The sequence below is a fragment of the Panthera uncia genome (assembly GCF_023721935.1).
Source record: "Panthera uncia isolate 11264 chromosome A1 unlocalized genomic scaffold, Puncia_PCG_1.0 HiC_scaffold_17, whole genome shotgun sequence".
Classification (NCBI taxonomy): Eukaryota; Metazoa; Chordata; class Mammalia; order Carnivora; family Felidae; genus Panthera; species Panthera uncia.
The window spans coordinates 54,827,312-54,843,803 of record NW_026057577.1 but is presented as its reverse complement, the minus strand read 5'-3'; the positions used below and the strand labels follow the sequence as shown (position 1 = coordinate 54,843,803).

The 16,492-nt window shown below is 37.4% G+C and overlaps 1 protein-coding gene across 2 annotated transcripts in view; it reads left to right on the top strand.

Moving 5' to 3' along the window:
• Window positions 1–16,492, top strand: part of ANKRD31 (ankyrin repeat domain 31) — a 136,068-nt gene that overhangs the window by 29,914 nt on the left and 89,662 nt on the right. For both annotated transcript variants that reach the window (XM_049649643.1, XM_049649644.1), the window contains exons 7-8: window positions 3,566–3,840; window positions 6,527–6,636. In XM_049649643.1, the coding sequence (XP_049505600.1) occupies window positions 3,566–3,840; window positions 6,527–6,636 (385 nt within the window). The remainder of the gene's footprint in view (window positions 1–3,565; window positions 3,841–6,526; window positions 6,637–16,492) is intronic.

Here is a 16,492-nt window from a genome sequence, read left to right as displayed (position 1 = left end):
ATTTGGCATAGGAAATTAGTAAAGAGTGTTTTTATTTATGCAAGCTGAAGGAAATTGTTGAAACTTTTTAGTGGTAATTTCCCAAGATGATAAACTAGAAAACTATAAAGTTTTAATTTTAATTTTTTATATATGCTATAATGATGGAATTCCTATTTGGAACACACAGGAACTAAGCACAGAGAGACACTCTCCTGAAATTAGCTTTCTCTCACGTACTGCTCTTAGAGTATCCAATGTGGTGGTTGTAAAGGAGAAATCGTTAATAGAGCCAGAGAAGATCTTAGCAGTACCAAATATGTTTTCTGAGTCTAGAAATGAAGCCATGTCAACTATGAATTCTGAAGAAACCAAAGATGAAGAAAGCTCTCTTAAAACATTTGTGTCTACCTTAGAAAGGTTACTCATATCACCAGAAATCACTCAGGAGGAAAGACTATTTGAAATAATGAGTGATTTCGATCCTAAAGAGTTGACCAACCCATTGAGCAAGTCTCCAAGTTCCATATCAGTGTCTTTGACATGTCACAGAGATTTACTAAAAAACACAAAGGATAATGCATCGCCAAATGAATTGTTAGCAGCCTTAAACACATTATTAGAAGCCACTGTGGGACCCATCTGTCACAAAACAGAGGGAGGCAGCAGTCTCACTGCTGGAAATGAATGTTTAGGAGTGGAGCCCAAGATGTCTCAGACGGTGAAGATTGTATACAAATAACAGAGGTGAACTTGGAGTCTCTTTGTTCTCCTCGGCTTTTTGACCAAGATTCTAAGTTAGCTGAGCTGCAGGACAAGCATCTTTCACTGCAGCATGTAAGTGCAAGTATGAGTCTGTCATTTGCCTTTTATAATGACCTTTGGCAAGTCTTCATTGCCCATATACTTTATTTTAAATTCATATTTTCTACCCAAATATCAATGCTCAGAAGATGCTTTTGAATTTAAAGTATAAACTGATCTTTCTAGAGATGCCTGGGGTAGACTTTTCAAGGCGTCTAAATGTCAAAATATGTAAGTTTCTCACCAAAAGACCTGAGAAGACGTATCATTATATTGCTTGTATTTATGAAGGAAATAATTATTTACCAGAATTTTTCCCACTAGCTCAGAAAATCACTGTGTCTCCCTGGGTGTGGAGTAGAGATGAGATATTGCACATTAATTTCTGGTTAAGGATAGAACATATGTGGTTGAGCTTCCAAGAGAGGGAAAAGTTACGCCTGGCTTCAGCAGAACTTTGAAGTCTGTGTCTGAGGATCCTGTCAAGTGGTACAATTCCTTGGGTTTAGAATCCCTGCAGTATTATGCCTGGAGGCCCTGCAGTGGGCTACCGCTTGCCAAGTCTCTTTTTTATGTTGACAGGTTTTTTACTTTTTATTTATTTATTTATTTATTTATTTATTTATTTTTTTAACGTTTATTTATTTTTGAGACAGAGACAGAGCATGAACGGGGGAGGGGCAGAGAGAGAGCGAGACACAGAATCGGAAGCAGGCTCCAGGCTCTGAGCCATCAGCCCAGAGCCCGACGCGGGGCTCGAACTCACGGACCGCGAGATCATGACCTGAGCCGAAGTCGGACGCTCAACCGACTGAGCCACCCAGGCGCCCCGGTTTTTTACTTTTTAAAGAAAATTTTTTTCCTGACTGCATTAGTGCATCCTGATTATACAGAAAAATCAAATATTACAGCAATACATAATAATAAGAATAAGAAGAAAAAGTCCTCCACAATTCCACATTTCAGAAATAATCACTATTAACAGTTTGGTATATCTGTCTCCAATTGTTTCTGTGCATTTTTTTTTCTTTTTTTTTTTTAATGTTTATTTTTTGAGAGAGAGAGAGAGAGAGAGAGTGTGAGCAGGGGAGGGGCAGAGAGAGAGAGACACAGAATCCAAAGCAGGCTCCAGGCTCTGAGCTGTCAGTGCAGAGCCCGATGCGGCGCTTGAACTCACAAGCTGTGAGATCATGACCCGAGCCGAAGTCAGCCACTCAACTGACTGAGCCACCCAGGTGCCCCTGTTTCTGTGCATATTTTATGTAAGTTTACTTTATATAAATTAGACTATATTATACATAATACTTTGCGACTTTTAAAAATATTTTTAATTGAAGTATAGTTGACATTTTGGAACTTGTTTTTTAAATTTAATAATAATACATCTTGGTTATCTGTGTCAGCAAGTGTAGCATACTACTTAAATCTTTTTACATGCTGAATACTATTCCACTATATGGATATTTTGTGTGTGTGTATACATATATTATATAAAATATAATTTATTTAACTAATTCACTAATGATCATTTGGATTGTTTTCTTTCTTTTCTTCTTTTGCTTGTGGCTATTGCCAGGATACTCTAATGAATATACCTGGGACACTTTATATAACATGATACTAGGCTCATGTTGAAGAATACATACCTGGCATAATGCTGCTTGAAATTCTCATAAAAAGCATTCTAATACAGACATAATAAAACTAAAAAAATCTAGAAAAATAAAAACTAATCATGGGGATAGGGCATGAAGGTTAAATTAAATATTGTGGTATTCTAATCTGAAAAGAGGTAATATGAGTAAAATGTAGGAAATTACAGTTGATCGGTATTAATAGAGTGAGCACGAATTAGCAAGTGTTCAAAAAAAAAAGAAATTCTTTAAAAAAGAGATTGATTTAGAACAAATTAAATACCTTTTTACTCAGCTGTAATAAAAATATGGAACTTAAACCCCAAAAAGCTTTGTAAGCTGGATATATAAATAAGCTGAAGAAAGGTTTACATGATATGTATAAAAATACTTATATCTTCATGAAGGTTAAATCTATAATGTATTATTAAGGGTAAGTTAGAGTCATTCATGATATACTGGTAATCTTTTAAAATTAATGTAACAGAAGTTATCTACTGTCTTGTCCCACAAAATATCCTTCCTACTGTCAAACGACAAACACTGGGCTGAATAGAACATTGATCTGGTCTAGTGCGACGTTTCTGTGTTTTTATATGTCTCATCATTTTTTGCTACCCATTTCCTGTGACATTACAGCACCTAGAGTAACCTTAGGTTTGCCCTTGAAATTTAGGGATGAATAGTGATAAAAATAGTTTTTATTTTTCCTCTTCTTCTCTTAGGTTTTTAAATCTGCATTATCCTTTATTATTGTAATATTAAATTTTTCACTATGTGAATTTTTGTACTTTCATCTTATAAGAGGCATTTTTATGTAATCAAAGGACAAGATAATACTTAATTTCTTCTCATTAAAAATTTTTTTCACGTTTATTTATTTTGAGAGAGATAGGAAGAGAGAGAGACACAGTGCACACGAACAGGGAAGGGGCAGAGAGATTGAGAGGAGAGACTCTCAAACAGGTTGCGTGCTGTCAGTGCAGAGTCTGACACAGGGCTTGAACTTACGAACTGTGAGATCATGACCTGAGCTAAAATTAATAATCAGAGGTTTAACCAGCTGAGTCACCCAGGTGCCCCTCTTCTCATTCTAGATTTTTTGCATTGCTAGAATTATTTCTTTATGTGTTTACATCTTATTACAGACTCTAGAAGATCCAAATCCATTTGGATTGCAAACTTCAGTTCATCACAATGTCACCACTTGTGATTCACTATTAAATAATAAGGAAAATTCACAATCATTGGAAAATAGGTCTGACCAGGACACTCTGTGCGTGTTGAGGAGATCATCCAGACTGAAAGCAGGAAGAGATGCAAAGCACACAGATGACATGTATAAGATGCCAGAAAAGATTTTACAAAAGATACTTGTCTGTGAGGATCAAACAAATAAGAAGTCCTCAACTAAGAATTTCAGGTATGCTAGCAAATTATTCTTTCTCTCTAGATATGCTATAGACTTTATAGATAAATCTATGATTGGAACATTAGCGTTACTGTACAGTTATCCCTAAGTGAAGAACTTTATTTTTTACTGTTGTTGCCTTATTTACTATACAGTTATTTTTTTAACCCAGAAAACTCTTCTACTTTTTTTTTTTAAAGGTAATGGGAGATTTGGTGTATTTCAGCCTAATGCTAATTTTCATTCTTTTTAAAATAAGTTTAGTTAAAATGCATCACTACACAGTTATAAATTTTCTTGTCACGAGAACTTCTAAGAGTTACTCTTTCAACAACTTTCAACTAAACAGTACAGAATTGTTAACTACATTTACCATGCTGTACATTTCATTCTCAGGACTTATTTATCTTATAAATGGAAGTTTGTAGTTTTTGATCACCTTCACCCATTTCACCTACTACCCTGCCCCCTGGCCTCTGACAACCATCAGTCTGTTCTCTGTATCTATGAGTTTGTTTTTTTTTTTTTTTTTTAGATTCCACATATAAGTGAGATCATACAGCGTTTGTCTTTCTCTGACTTATTTCGCTTAGCATAATACCCTTTAGGTCCTTTCACACTGTCACAAATGGCAGGATTTCCTTTTCTATGGCTGAATAATATTCCGTTGTGTGTGTATGTATGTGTGTATGTATTTGTATGTATATGTGTGTATGTATGTATGTGTATGTAGTGTATATGTATATATATATACACACACACTAATTTTCTTTTTTAAATTTTTTATTAATGTTCATTTATTTTTGAGGGAGAGCGAGACAGAGTGCAAATAGCAGAGAGACAGAGAGACAGGGAGACAAGACTCTGAAGCAGGCTCCAGGCTCTGAGCTGTCAGCACAGAGCCTGATGTGGGGCTCAAATTCATGAATTGTGAGATCATGACCTCAGCCAAAGTTGAACTCTCAACTGACTGAGTCACTCAGGCACCCCTATATACCAAATTTCTTTATCCTTTCATCCATCGGTGGGTACTTAAGTTGTTTCCATGCCTTGGCTATCGTAAATATTGCTGTGATGGCCTTGGAGGTGCAGATATCTTTTCAGAATAGTAATTTTATTTTCTTTGGATAAATATCCAGAAGTGGTGATGGTAGCCATTGTAAATACACTTGTGAGGTAATATCTCGTTGTGGTTTTCATTTGCATTTTCATGCTATTAGTGATGTGGGTTACCTTTTTATGTACCGGTTAGCCATTTGGATGTCTGTTTTTAAAGTTTATTTATTTTGAGAGAGAGAGAGAGCAAGTGCATGGGAAGAGCAGAAAGAGAGGGAGAGAGAGAGAATCCCAAGCAAGCTCTGAGCTGTCAGCGCAGAGCCCAACATGGGGCTCGAACTTGCATACTGCAAGATCATGACCTGAGCAGAAATCAAGTCAGACACTTAATCAAGTGTCACACAGGCCTGAGCCACACAGGTACCCCTGGATGTTGTCTTTAATAAAATGTCTTTTTAGTTCCTTTTCCATTTTTTAATTGGATTGTTTATTTGCTATTGCATTATATGTGTTCTTTATGTATTTTGAATATTAACCCCTTATGAGATAAATGATTTGCAAATATTTTCTCTCATTCAGTAGCTTGCCTTTTTATTTTGTTGATGGTTTCCTGTGCTGTGCAGAAGCTTTTAGTTTGATGTAGCCCTCGTTTATTTTCCTTTTTTTGCCTTGGTTTTTGGTGCCAAATGCGAAAAATCATTGCCCAAACCAATGTCATGGTGCTTAACCCATGTGTTTTTATCTAGGAGTTTTATGATTTCAGGTCTTACAATCTAGTCTTTTATCCATTTTGAGTTGATTTTTTTGTATGGTGTAAGATTGTGGTCCATTCTCACTGTTTTGCATGTGGCTATTCAGTTTCAAAACATCATTTATTAAAAAGATTATCCTTTCCCCATTGTTTATTTGTGGCTTCTTTGTTGTAAATTAATTGACCATATATATGTAGGTTTATTTCCAGGCTCTACTCTGTCCCATTGACTTGTGTGTCTATTTTTATGCCAGTAGTTTGCAGTTTTTGATCACTGCAATCCCATATGGCAAGTTCTTTTTTCTTGCAAAGAACCTGTCTCTTTTTCCCTAGAAGGTGAATAGATATGCCAATTTGGGGAGTGAGGGGCAAGAGACTCAAAATACTTATAGATGACTTCTCATAAAGGAGAGAAGCCCATAAGAAATTCAGGTACAAAGAAAAGGCTAGAAATCACACTGACTGACATGCCTGTCACAGAATTATCTGCAATTTATTCAGAAGTCAGCTCCATATTTTAGTCTTTTTTTTTTTTATGTTTGTTTATTTCTGAGAGAGAGAGAGAGACAGAATGTGAGCAGAGGAGGGGGAGAGAGAGGGGGAGACACACAGTCTGAAGCAGGCTCCAAGTTCTGAGTTGTCAGCACAGAGCCCGATGTGTGGCTCAAACCCATGAACCTTGAGATCATGACCTGAACCAAAGTCGGACATTTAACCAACTGAGCTACCTAGATGCCCTGCAATCTCCATATTTAAAACTGCCATGCTGCTTGACAGTAGCTCGGTAAAATACCTTTCAGTTTTCAAAATTTAGTCAACATTTGATATGATTCTCTCTGAATGGTTGTAGAGGACATGATAGTAATTTTAAAAACATATTTATTTTTCAAGAATGCAGGATCCTGCTTTAATGATTAAAGGTAAAAGGAAGAATATGCATTCAGCCAGACTCAAGAGTGGAAAACAGATCAGAAAAAACAGAAAACTTGCTGGAAAAAATGGTGAGGCATATTTGATTTCTTTATAATTTTTTTAACTAAGTAACTTAGAAAAAAATAGAATTTTGGTACTGAAAAGGATTTAGAGATGATCTAGATTATCTGTCTCAACTTTTCTCATTTTACTGATGAAGAAGTTGAGAAAGGTTAAGTATTTTTCCTGGTAGTGCACAGCTCATTAGTACCATAACTAGGACTTGATCACAAACTTCTGGCTTATAGGCTGGCATTTTTTCTATACTTCTCCTTTGGAGAGAATAGTTACAGAACTCTTTTCAAATTTACATATGTGACCTATTTGTGATGTAACCAACGTAGCATAAGACTTTGAGAAATCATACCAAGAGGAATAAATAGAGGAAAGGAGAAGGCAAAATTATTGTTATTCTAAGATGTTATTTCTTTGTTCCTAAAAGAAACCCAAAGAATATCCTAAGAAACTATCAGAAACAATAAGAATCTAGAAATACTGTTTAAAATATAATAGGGATACAGTTGGAAAATTAAAATAAGAACTATAGGTTAAATAATAATATATCATTGTTAAATTTCCTGAATTTAATATTAATTTGGTTATTTAAGAGAATATTTTTGTTTTTAGGAAATAAACACTTAGGTATTAGTGACAAAAGGGTCATGGTGTATATAAGTTATTATTTATGTATATGTCTGTGTACATGCATATGTTTATATAAAAAAGGAGCTAGAGTGACATAAAGTAGTGGCAAAATGCTAACAATGGGTGAATCTTTTGTTTTGTTTTTAACTTTTTTGTAAGCCTGAAATTATTTCCAAATAAAACTTTTAAAAAATTCATTTAACTAAAATAGAACAAAAATAAATGCCTTTCATATATATAAGTTACTCAGAAAATATAGGAGAAGGTCCCATTTGTAATAATTACACAGGAGAGAAAATACCTGCTTATGTAACTAATAAGAAATGTACCTTACCTATAAAGAAGAGACTTTAAAAATTTTGCTAATATAAGAAAAAACTTGAATAAATAGAAGGAAGAACCTTACTCTTGACCATCAGTATTCAGTGTCATAAGAAATTTATTTGTCCCTAAGTCTCTTTATAAATGCATGAGAGTTTTTCTGGGAAGATGGCGGCGAGGACGCTGGGCTCACCTCGCCTCCTGCTGATCACTTAGATTCCACCTACACCTGCCTAAATAACCCAGAAAACTGCCAGAGGATTAGCAGAACGGAGTCTCCGGAGCCAAGCGCAGACGAGAGGCCCACGGAAGAGGGTAGGAAGGGCTGCGAGGCGGTGCGCGCTCCATGGACTGGCGGGAGGGAGCTGGGGCGGAGGGGCGGCTCGCCGGCCAAACGGAGCCCCCGAGTCTGGCTGGCAAAAGCGGAGGGGCCAGCGGAGTGTGTTCCGACAGCAAGCGGGACTTAGCACCTGGGAGGTCATGTTAACAGCTCTGCCGGAAAGCGGGAAGGCTGGAGGACAACGGGAGGGAGAGCTGCTGAGCCCCCGGACGACAGAGCTCAGTTTGGTGGGGAAAAAAGGTGCTCGCCAGAGCCATCTCCCCCCACCATCGCCCAGCCAAAATCCCAAAGGGAACCAGTTCCTGCCAGGGAACTTGCTCGCTCTGCGCAAACACCCAACTCTGTGCTTCTGTGGAGCCAAACCTCCGGCAGCGGATCTGACTCCCTCCCGCTGCCACAGGGCCCCTCCTGAAGTGGGTCACCTAAGGAGAAGCGAGCTAAGCCTGCCCCTCCTGCCCCCGTGCACCTTGCCTACCCACCCCAGCTAATACGCCAGATCCCCAGCACCACAAGCCTGGCAGTGTGCAAGTAGCCCAGACGGCCACGCCACCCCACAGTGAATCCTGCCCTTAGGAGAGGGGAAGAGAGGGCACACACCAGTCTGACTGTGGCCCCAGCGGTGGGCTGGGGGCAGACATCAGAACTGACTGCGGCCCCGCCCACCAACTCCAGTTATACACCACAGCACAGGGGAAGTGCCCTGCAGGTCCTCACCACTCCAGGGACTATCCAAAATGACCAAACGGAAGAATTCCCCTCAGAAGAATCGCCAGGAAATAACAACAGCTAATGAACTGATCAAAAAGTATTTAAATAATATAAAAGAAAGTGAATTTAGAATAATAGTCATAAAATTAATCGCTGGGCTTGAAAACAGTATAGAGGACAGCAGAGAATCTCTTGCTACAGAGATCTAAGGGACTAAGGAACATTCACGAGGAGCTGAAAAATGCTTTAAACGAAATGTAAAACAAAATGGAAACCAAGACGGCTCAGCTTGAAGAGGCAGAGGAGAGAATAGGTGAACTAGAAGGTAAAGTTATGGAAAAAGAGGAAGCTGAGAAAAAGATAAAAAAATCCAGGAGTATGAGGGGAAAATTAGAGAACTAAGTGATACACTAAAAAGAAATAATATACGCATAATTGGTATCCCAGAGGAGGAAGAGAGAGGGAAAGGTGCTGAAGGGGTACTTGAAGAAATAATAGCTGAGAACTTCCCTGAACTGGGGAAGGAAAAAGGCATTGAAATCCAAGAGGCACAGAGAACTCCCTTCAGACGTAACTTGAATCGATCTTCTGCATGACATATCATAGTGAAACTGGCAAAATACAAGGATAAAGAGAAAATTCTGAAAGCAGCAAGGGATAAACGTGCCCTCACATATAAAGGGAGACCTATAAGACTCGTGACTGATCTCTCTTTTGAAACTTGGCAGGCCAGAAAGGACTGGCACGATATCTTCAGTGTGCTAAACAGAAAAAATATGCAGCTGAGAATCCTTTATCCAGCAAGTCTCTCATTTAGAATAGAAGGAGAGATAAAGGTCTTCCCAAACAAACAAAAACTAAAGGAATTTGTCACCATAAGCCAGCCCTACAAGAGATCCTAAGGGGGATCCTGTGAGACAAAGTTCCAGAGACATCACTACAAGCATAAAACATACAGACATCACAATGACTCTAAACCCATATCTTTCTATAATAACACTGAATGTAAATGGATTAAATGCGCCAACCAAAAGACATAGGGTATCAGAATGGATAAAAAAACAAGACCCATCTATTTGCTGTCTACAAGAGACTCATTTTAGACCTGAGGACACCTTCAGATTGAGAGTGAGGGGATGGAGGACTATTTATCATGCTCCTGGAAGCCAAAAGAAAGCTGGAGTAGCCATACTTATATCAGACAAACTAGACTTTAAATTAAAGGCTGTAACAAGAGATGAAGAAGGGCATTATATAATAATCACAGGGTCTATCCATCAGGAAGAGCTAACAATTATAAATGTCTATGCGCTGAATACCGGAGCCCCCAGGTATATAAAACAATTACTCATAAACATAAGCAACCTTATTGATAAGAATGTGGTCATTGCAGGGGACTTTAACACCCCACTTACAGAAATGGATAGATCATCTAGACACACAGTCAATAAAGAAACAAGGGCCCTGAATGATACATTGGATCAGATGGACTTGACAGATATATTTAGAACTCTGCATCCCAAAGCAACAGAATATACTTTCTTCTCGAGTGCACATGGAACATTCTCCAAGATAGATCATATACTGGGTCACAAAACAGCCCTTCATAAGTTTACAAGAATTGAAATTATACCATGCATACTTTCAGACCACAATGCTATGAAGCTTGAAATCAACCACAGGAAAAAGTCTGGAAAACCTCCAAAAGCATGGAGGTTAAAGAACACCCTACTAAAGAATGAGTGGGTCAACCAGGCAATTAGAGAAGAAATTAAAAGATATATGGAAACAAACGAAAATGAAAATACAACAATCCAAACGCTTTGGGACGCAGCAAAGGCAGTCCTGAGAGGAAAATACATTGCCATCCAGGCCTATCTCAAGAAACAAGAAAAATCCCAAATACAAAATCTAACAGCACACCTAAAGGAAATAGAAGCAGAACAGCAAAGGCAGCCTAAACCCAGCAGAAGAAGAGAAATAATAAAGATCAGAGCAGAAATAAACAATATAGAATCTAAAAAAACTGTAGAGCAGATCAATGAAACCAAGAGTTGGTTTTTTGAAAAAATAAACAAAATTGACACACCTCTAGCCAGGCTTCTCAAAAAGAAAAGGGAGATGACCCAAATAGATAAAATCATGAATGAAAATGGAATGATTACAACCAATCCCTCAGAGATACAAACAATTATCAGGGAATACTATGAAAAATTATATGCCAACAAATTGGACAACCTGGAAGAAATGGACAAATTCCTAAACACCCACACTCTTCCAAAACTCAATCAGGAGGAAATAGAAAGCTTGAACAGACCCATAACCAGCAAAGAAATTGAATCGGTTTATCAAAAATCTCCCAACAAATAAGAGTCCAGGACCGGATGGCTTCCCAGGGGAGTTCTACCAGACATTTAAAGCAGAGATAATACCTATCCTTCTCAAGCTATTCCAAGAAATAGAAAGGGAAGGAAAACTTCCAGACTCATTCTATGAAGCCAGTATTACTTTGGTTCCTAAACCAGACAGAGACCCAGTAAAAAAAGAGAACTACAGGCCAATATCCCTGATGAATATCGATGCAAAAATTCTCAATAAGATACTAGCAAATCGAATTCAACAGCATATAAAAAGAATTATTCACCATGATCAAGTGGGATTCATTCCTGGGATGCAGGGCTGGTTCAACATTCGCAAATCAATCAACGTGATACATCACATTAATAAAAAAAAAGATAACCATATGATCCTGTCAGTCAATGCAGAAAAGGCCTTTGACAAAATCCAGCACCCTTTCTTAATAAAAACCCTCGAGAAAGTCGGGATAGAAGGAACATACTTAAAGATCATAAAAGCCATTTATGAAAAGCCCATAGCTAACATCATCCTCAACGGGGAAAAACTGAGAGCTTTTTCCCTGAGATCAGGAACATGACAGGGATGCCCACTCTCACCGCTGTTGTTTAATATAGTGTTGGAAGTTCTAGCATCAGCAATCAGACAACAAAAGGAAATCAAAGGCATCAAAATTGGTAAAGATGAAGTGAAGCTTTCGCTTTTTGCAGATGACATGATATTATACATGGAAAATCCGATGGACTCCACCAAAAGTCTGCTAGAACTGATATATGAATTCAGCAAAGTTGCAGGATACAAAATCAATGTACAGAAATCAGTTGCATTCTTATACACTAACACTGAAGCAACAGAAAGACAAATAAAGAAACTGATCCCATTCACAATTGCACCAAGAAGCATAAAATACCTAGGAATAAATCTAACCAAAGATGTAAAAGATCTGTATGCTGAAAACTACAGAAAGCTTATGAAGGTAATTGAAGAAGATTTAAAGAAATGGAAAGACATTCCCTGCTCATGGATTGGAAGAATAAATATTGTCAAAATGTCAATACTACCCAAAGCTATCTACACATTCAATGCAATCCCAATCAAAATTGCACCAGCATTCTTCTCGAAACTAGAACAAGCAATCCTAAAATTCTTATGGAACCACAAAAGGCCCCGAATAGCCAAAGTAATTTTGAAGAAGAAGACCAAAGCAGGAGGCATCACAATCCCAGACTTTAGCCTCTACTACAAAGCTGTCATCATCAAGACAGCATGGTATTGGCATAAAAACAGACACATAGACCAATGGAATAGAATAGAAACCCCAGAACTAGACCCACAAACGTATGGCCAACTAATCTTTGACAAAGCAGGAAAGAACATCCAATGGAAAAAAGACAGTCTCTTTAACAAATGGTGCTGGGAGAACTGGACAGCAACATGCAGAAGGTTGAAACTAGACCACTTTCTCACACCATTCACAAAAATAAACTCAAAATGGATAAAGGACCTGGATGTGAGACAGGAAACCATCAAAACTCTAGAGGAGAAAGCAGGAAAAGACCTCTCTGACCTCAGCCGTAGCAATCTCTTACTCGACATATAAATGCATGAGAGCTCAATCAAAAACATTGTTTATATGTCAATTGTTTTATTTTGTGTTATTTTTTATAAGGCTGGAGATTAGCTATAAGAATGTTATAAAATCATACTAAATATGAAAGACTAGCCTAGAATATTCTGAAAAATAAAAGCACAGGGAGAGTGGAGAGACTGCAACCTGCTGTAATTAATATGAAAGCAATTAGAAAGCCATAGAAATTAAAGTAATTTGGCACAGGAATAGACAGATAAATCAAGGACACAGGAGAATTTAGATGTTAGAAACCAGGTACAGTGTGAATATTGGGGAAGGTATGTGATAAAGCTGGCATCTCAAATTGGTGGCAAAAAGGACTAAGTAATAAATAATGAAAACATTAATAAAATTGGATACCTATAACATTCCTTATGCTAAATTTAATTCCAGTTTGACCAAAGATTAGGTTAAAAATAAAAAGCTCTAGAAGAAAACATAAATGAATCTTTTTATAATCTTCAAAGAAAAGCACCTTTTCAAAGAATGACCAACTCAGAATCCAGGAGGGAAAAGAATGATAAAACTGACTACATACATTTTAAAAAATTGTATGAAAAACACCCTAAAGAAAACCAAACATCAAGCACAAAAGAAATATTAGTAACACATAACAAGGAGTTAATTGCATTAACATGCAGAGAACTGTTGGAAAACAGTAAGGATAAAGAAAAGTTGGTAGTCAACATGAACAAGCACTTCACAGAAAAAAAAATGTATGTGTGTGTATGTATATATATATATATATATATACATACACACACATATACGTATACACACGTATATATGTGTGTATAACTATATACACTATGTACGTATCTGACACTACGAGAAACATAGTAGTGTACCTCTACCCCCAAAAGAAATCCTGTATTTAGAAATCATAATCCAGAGGAGATGCAAAATATGGGCAAAGGCATTTTTAATCAGCAGCAAACATAATTCATGCAGGGATATTTGATCCTAGGACACCCATCTTCTAATAGCTTTTGTTATTGCAAATAGTAGTAAACACATAAATAATGCAATATCAAGTGTCAACCTGATACCATTCACTCTCTGGAAACAGGAGGCTTTGATGGACTCAACTATAAAGTAAGTAACACGGCACCTTGGATTTTACATTACAATTTTGCTCAAAAAAAACAAAACAACATAGTTTAGTGTGAGATAGATGTAGATAAATAACTGAAAAGATTAGCATCTTACTTATGATTAAAGAAATGTAAATTAGGAAGTATAGTTTTCACTTAACAGAATGTCAAATGTTTAAACATTTGAAAATTCCCAGTGGAAAGAATGTGGAAAAAGTAAGCGTGCTCATATGTTGTTGGTTTGTTCAGTGTAAGGTTGTTCAGTCTTTTCACAGGGCAGTTTATTTATATTCATTAGACTTTTAAGTCACAATTCTTTTGAATCATTAATTCTACTTAAGGGGATTTATTCTGTAGCTATACTTGCTTACATACGTAAAGATATTTTTTTAAAGATGTTCATTACAGCTTTGTTTATCATAATGACTAGAAGTAGTCTAAACTAGGCGAATAGTTAATAAATTGTAATATAACCATTGAAGTAATAGTCATTTAAGAAGTCAGAAGATAGGGCACCTGGGTGGCTCAGTCAGTTAAGCATCCAACTTTTGATTTCATCTTAGGTCATGATCTCACAAGGTTCGTGAGATGGAGCCCTGTGTTGGCCTTTGTGCTGAGCGTGGAGCCTGCTTGGGATTCTCTCACTCCCTCTCTGCTGCTCGCCCAGTTGCTTGTGCGTGCTCGCTTGCTCTCTCGCTCTCTCTCTCTCTCTCTCAAAATAAATAAATAAACTTAAAAAAAATCAGAAGAATATATATATGTTGTTAAGAAACAAAAATGTGTGTTATGTACGGAAAAATAGAGATAAGGATAACACAATTTCTCGTTGGAAACAATGCAAGCAAGGAGATAGTGGAGTAGCAGTTTTAAAGCATTAAAATAATTTCTATACCTAGAGTTCTATAACTAGAACATAAAATTCTATACCCAGAAAAATATCTTTCAAAAATTAAGGTGAAATGAAGTTTCAGACACATAGAAGCTGAGAGAACTCAACACCAACAGACTCATACTGTATGAAATGCTAAAGGACATTCTCTAGGCAGAAGGATGATACTAAATGGAAATCTGCATCTACACAAAGGAATGAGGACCATTGGAAATGGTAACTGTATGGATAAAAATACAAGATTTTTTTCTTTTTTTTAACCAATTTTAAAGGATAGTTGACTGTTTAAACGAAAATAACAACAATGGATTATGAGGTTTTTAACATACATAAAAATAAGATGCGTGGTAATAATAACAAAGGCTGTGAGGGGAGAAGTAGAAACGTACTATTGTAAAATGTATTTAAGGATATAACATTTGAAGGTAGACTTTGTTGGGTTATAGGTGTATACTATGGAGACTGAATTGGTGGTGAGCAGAGCCTAGGGTGGCTGAGGCCTGTGGTGGGTGAGGACCTTGCCACAGATGGACAGCTGGTTTCTGTACAATGACTACCTACTGGTTTTCCTGCCTTTCTGTGAGAATCCCCCAGTGTGTATTCCTCCTCATAAGAGGGTACACCCCCTAACTGCAACGTTGAGTTGACTCAGTTTCTGCCCTGAATTGTCATAATGAAGAAGCCTCCTGGAGCTTTGTTGGGATTTAATATCTGAAGAGGAAAGATCTCCCAACTAGGCATTTTCATTTCTAAGGTGAGTCCTAACTTCGACGTACATTGAGTAGGACTTCAGGGAAGGGACCAAGTCCTGCCTGTGAATGATATGGATTTCCAAGATACTGAGTACAGCTAGGCTCTTGAGATCCTGAAGACAGCCCACAAAATCAGCAAGAGGAGTATTCCCTACAGAGTTGCAGCCCACAGCCCTCCCCATGTAATCTTCTAGGATAAACTGGTAGGCCTTAGGGAAACTACTCTCAACCCTACCCTGGCAGGGTGAAGTTGGTGAGATAGCAAAACAGTGAGACCCTCCACTGAGCCAGCTAGCCAACTGTATCACACAAACTGTACTGTGCTTTTAGTTCCCTAGTTTTCTAGATGAGCTTCATTCCCTAAAGGAGAAGGATGATGATGTGTAGGTATGGCATAGCCTGTGGAGAGTAGCACTAGAAAAAGTGACTGGCATTTATTAAATACCATGTGCGAGGCAATTACACATGTCATATCATTTTCATTGGAGTATGGAAATCAGTAGAAAGAAGAATCTTGGGGGCCCTCCGTCTAATTTACCTGGCCATCTTACCCCATCCTTGTACTATCAGTCTTATATACTTTGGAGCCTTTAGTGAGACCTTGTTTCTCCATCCTTTCCCTTCTTTTTCTCCCCACACCTCTGCCCAAAGTAAAATCCAATGCTGAGGCTAAAAAAATAAAATAAATAATGTATATTATAAACCCTAAAGGAACTCTTATAACAAGATAGAACTAATAAGCCAACAAAGAAGATAAAATGGAATAACAAAAAATAATTCAGTTTTAATCCAAAAAGAGTAGAAGAAGAGGGAACAGGGAAAAAAGGATAGGAAAAACTAAAGGCAAATAGCAAGATGATTACTCGTGCTGAACCATGTCAGCAATCACAGTAAACATAAAAGGTCAAACACTCCCAATTAACAGGCAGAGATCGTCAGATTGGATAAAAAAGCAGTACCCAACTATATGCTGACTTTAAGAAACGCACTTGAAATATAAAGACATAAATAGGTTAACGCTAAAAGAATGGGCGGCAGGGGGGGGGGGGGGGGCGGAATACTCAATTGTATTAGTTTCCTGTTATAACAATTTACCACAAATGTAGTAACTTAAAAACAACAGAAATTTATTTCCTTATAGATCTGAGGTC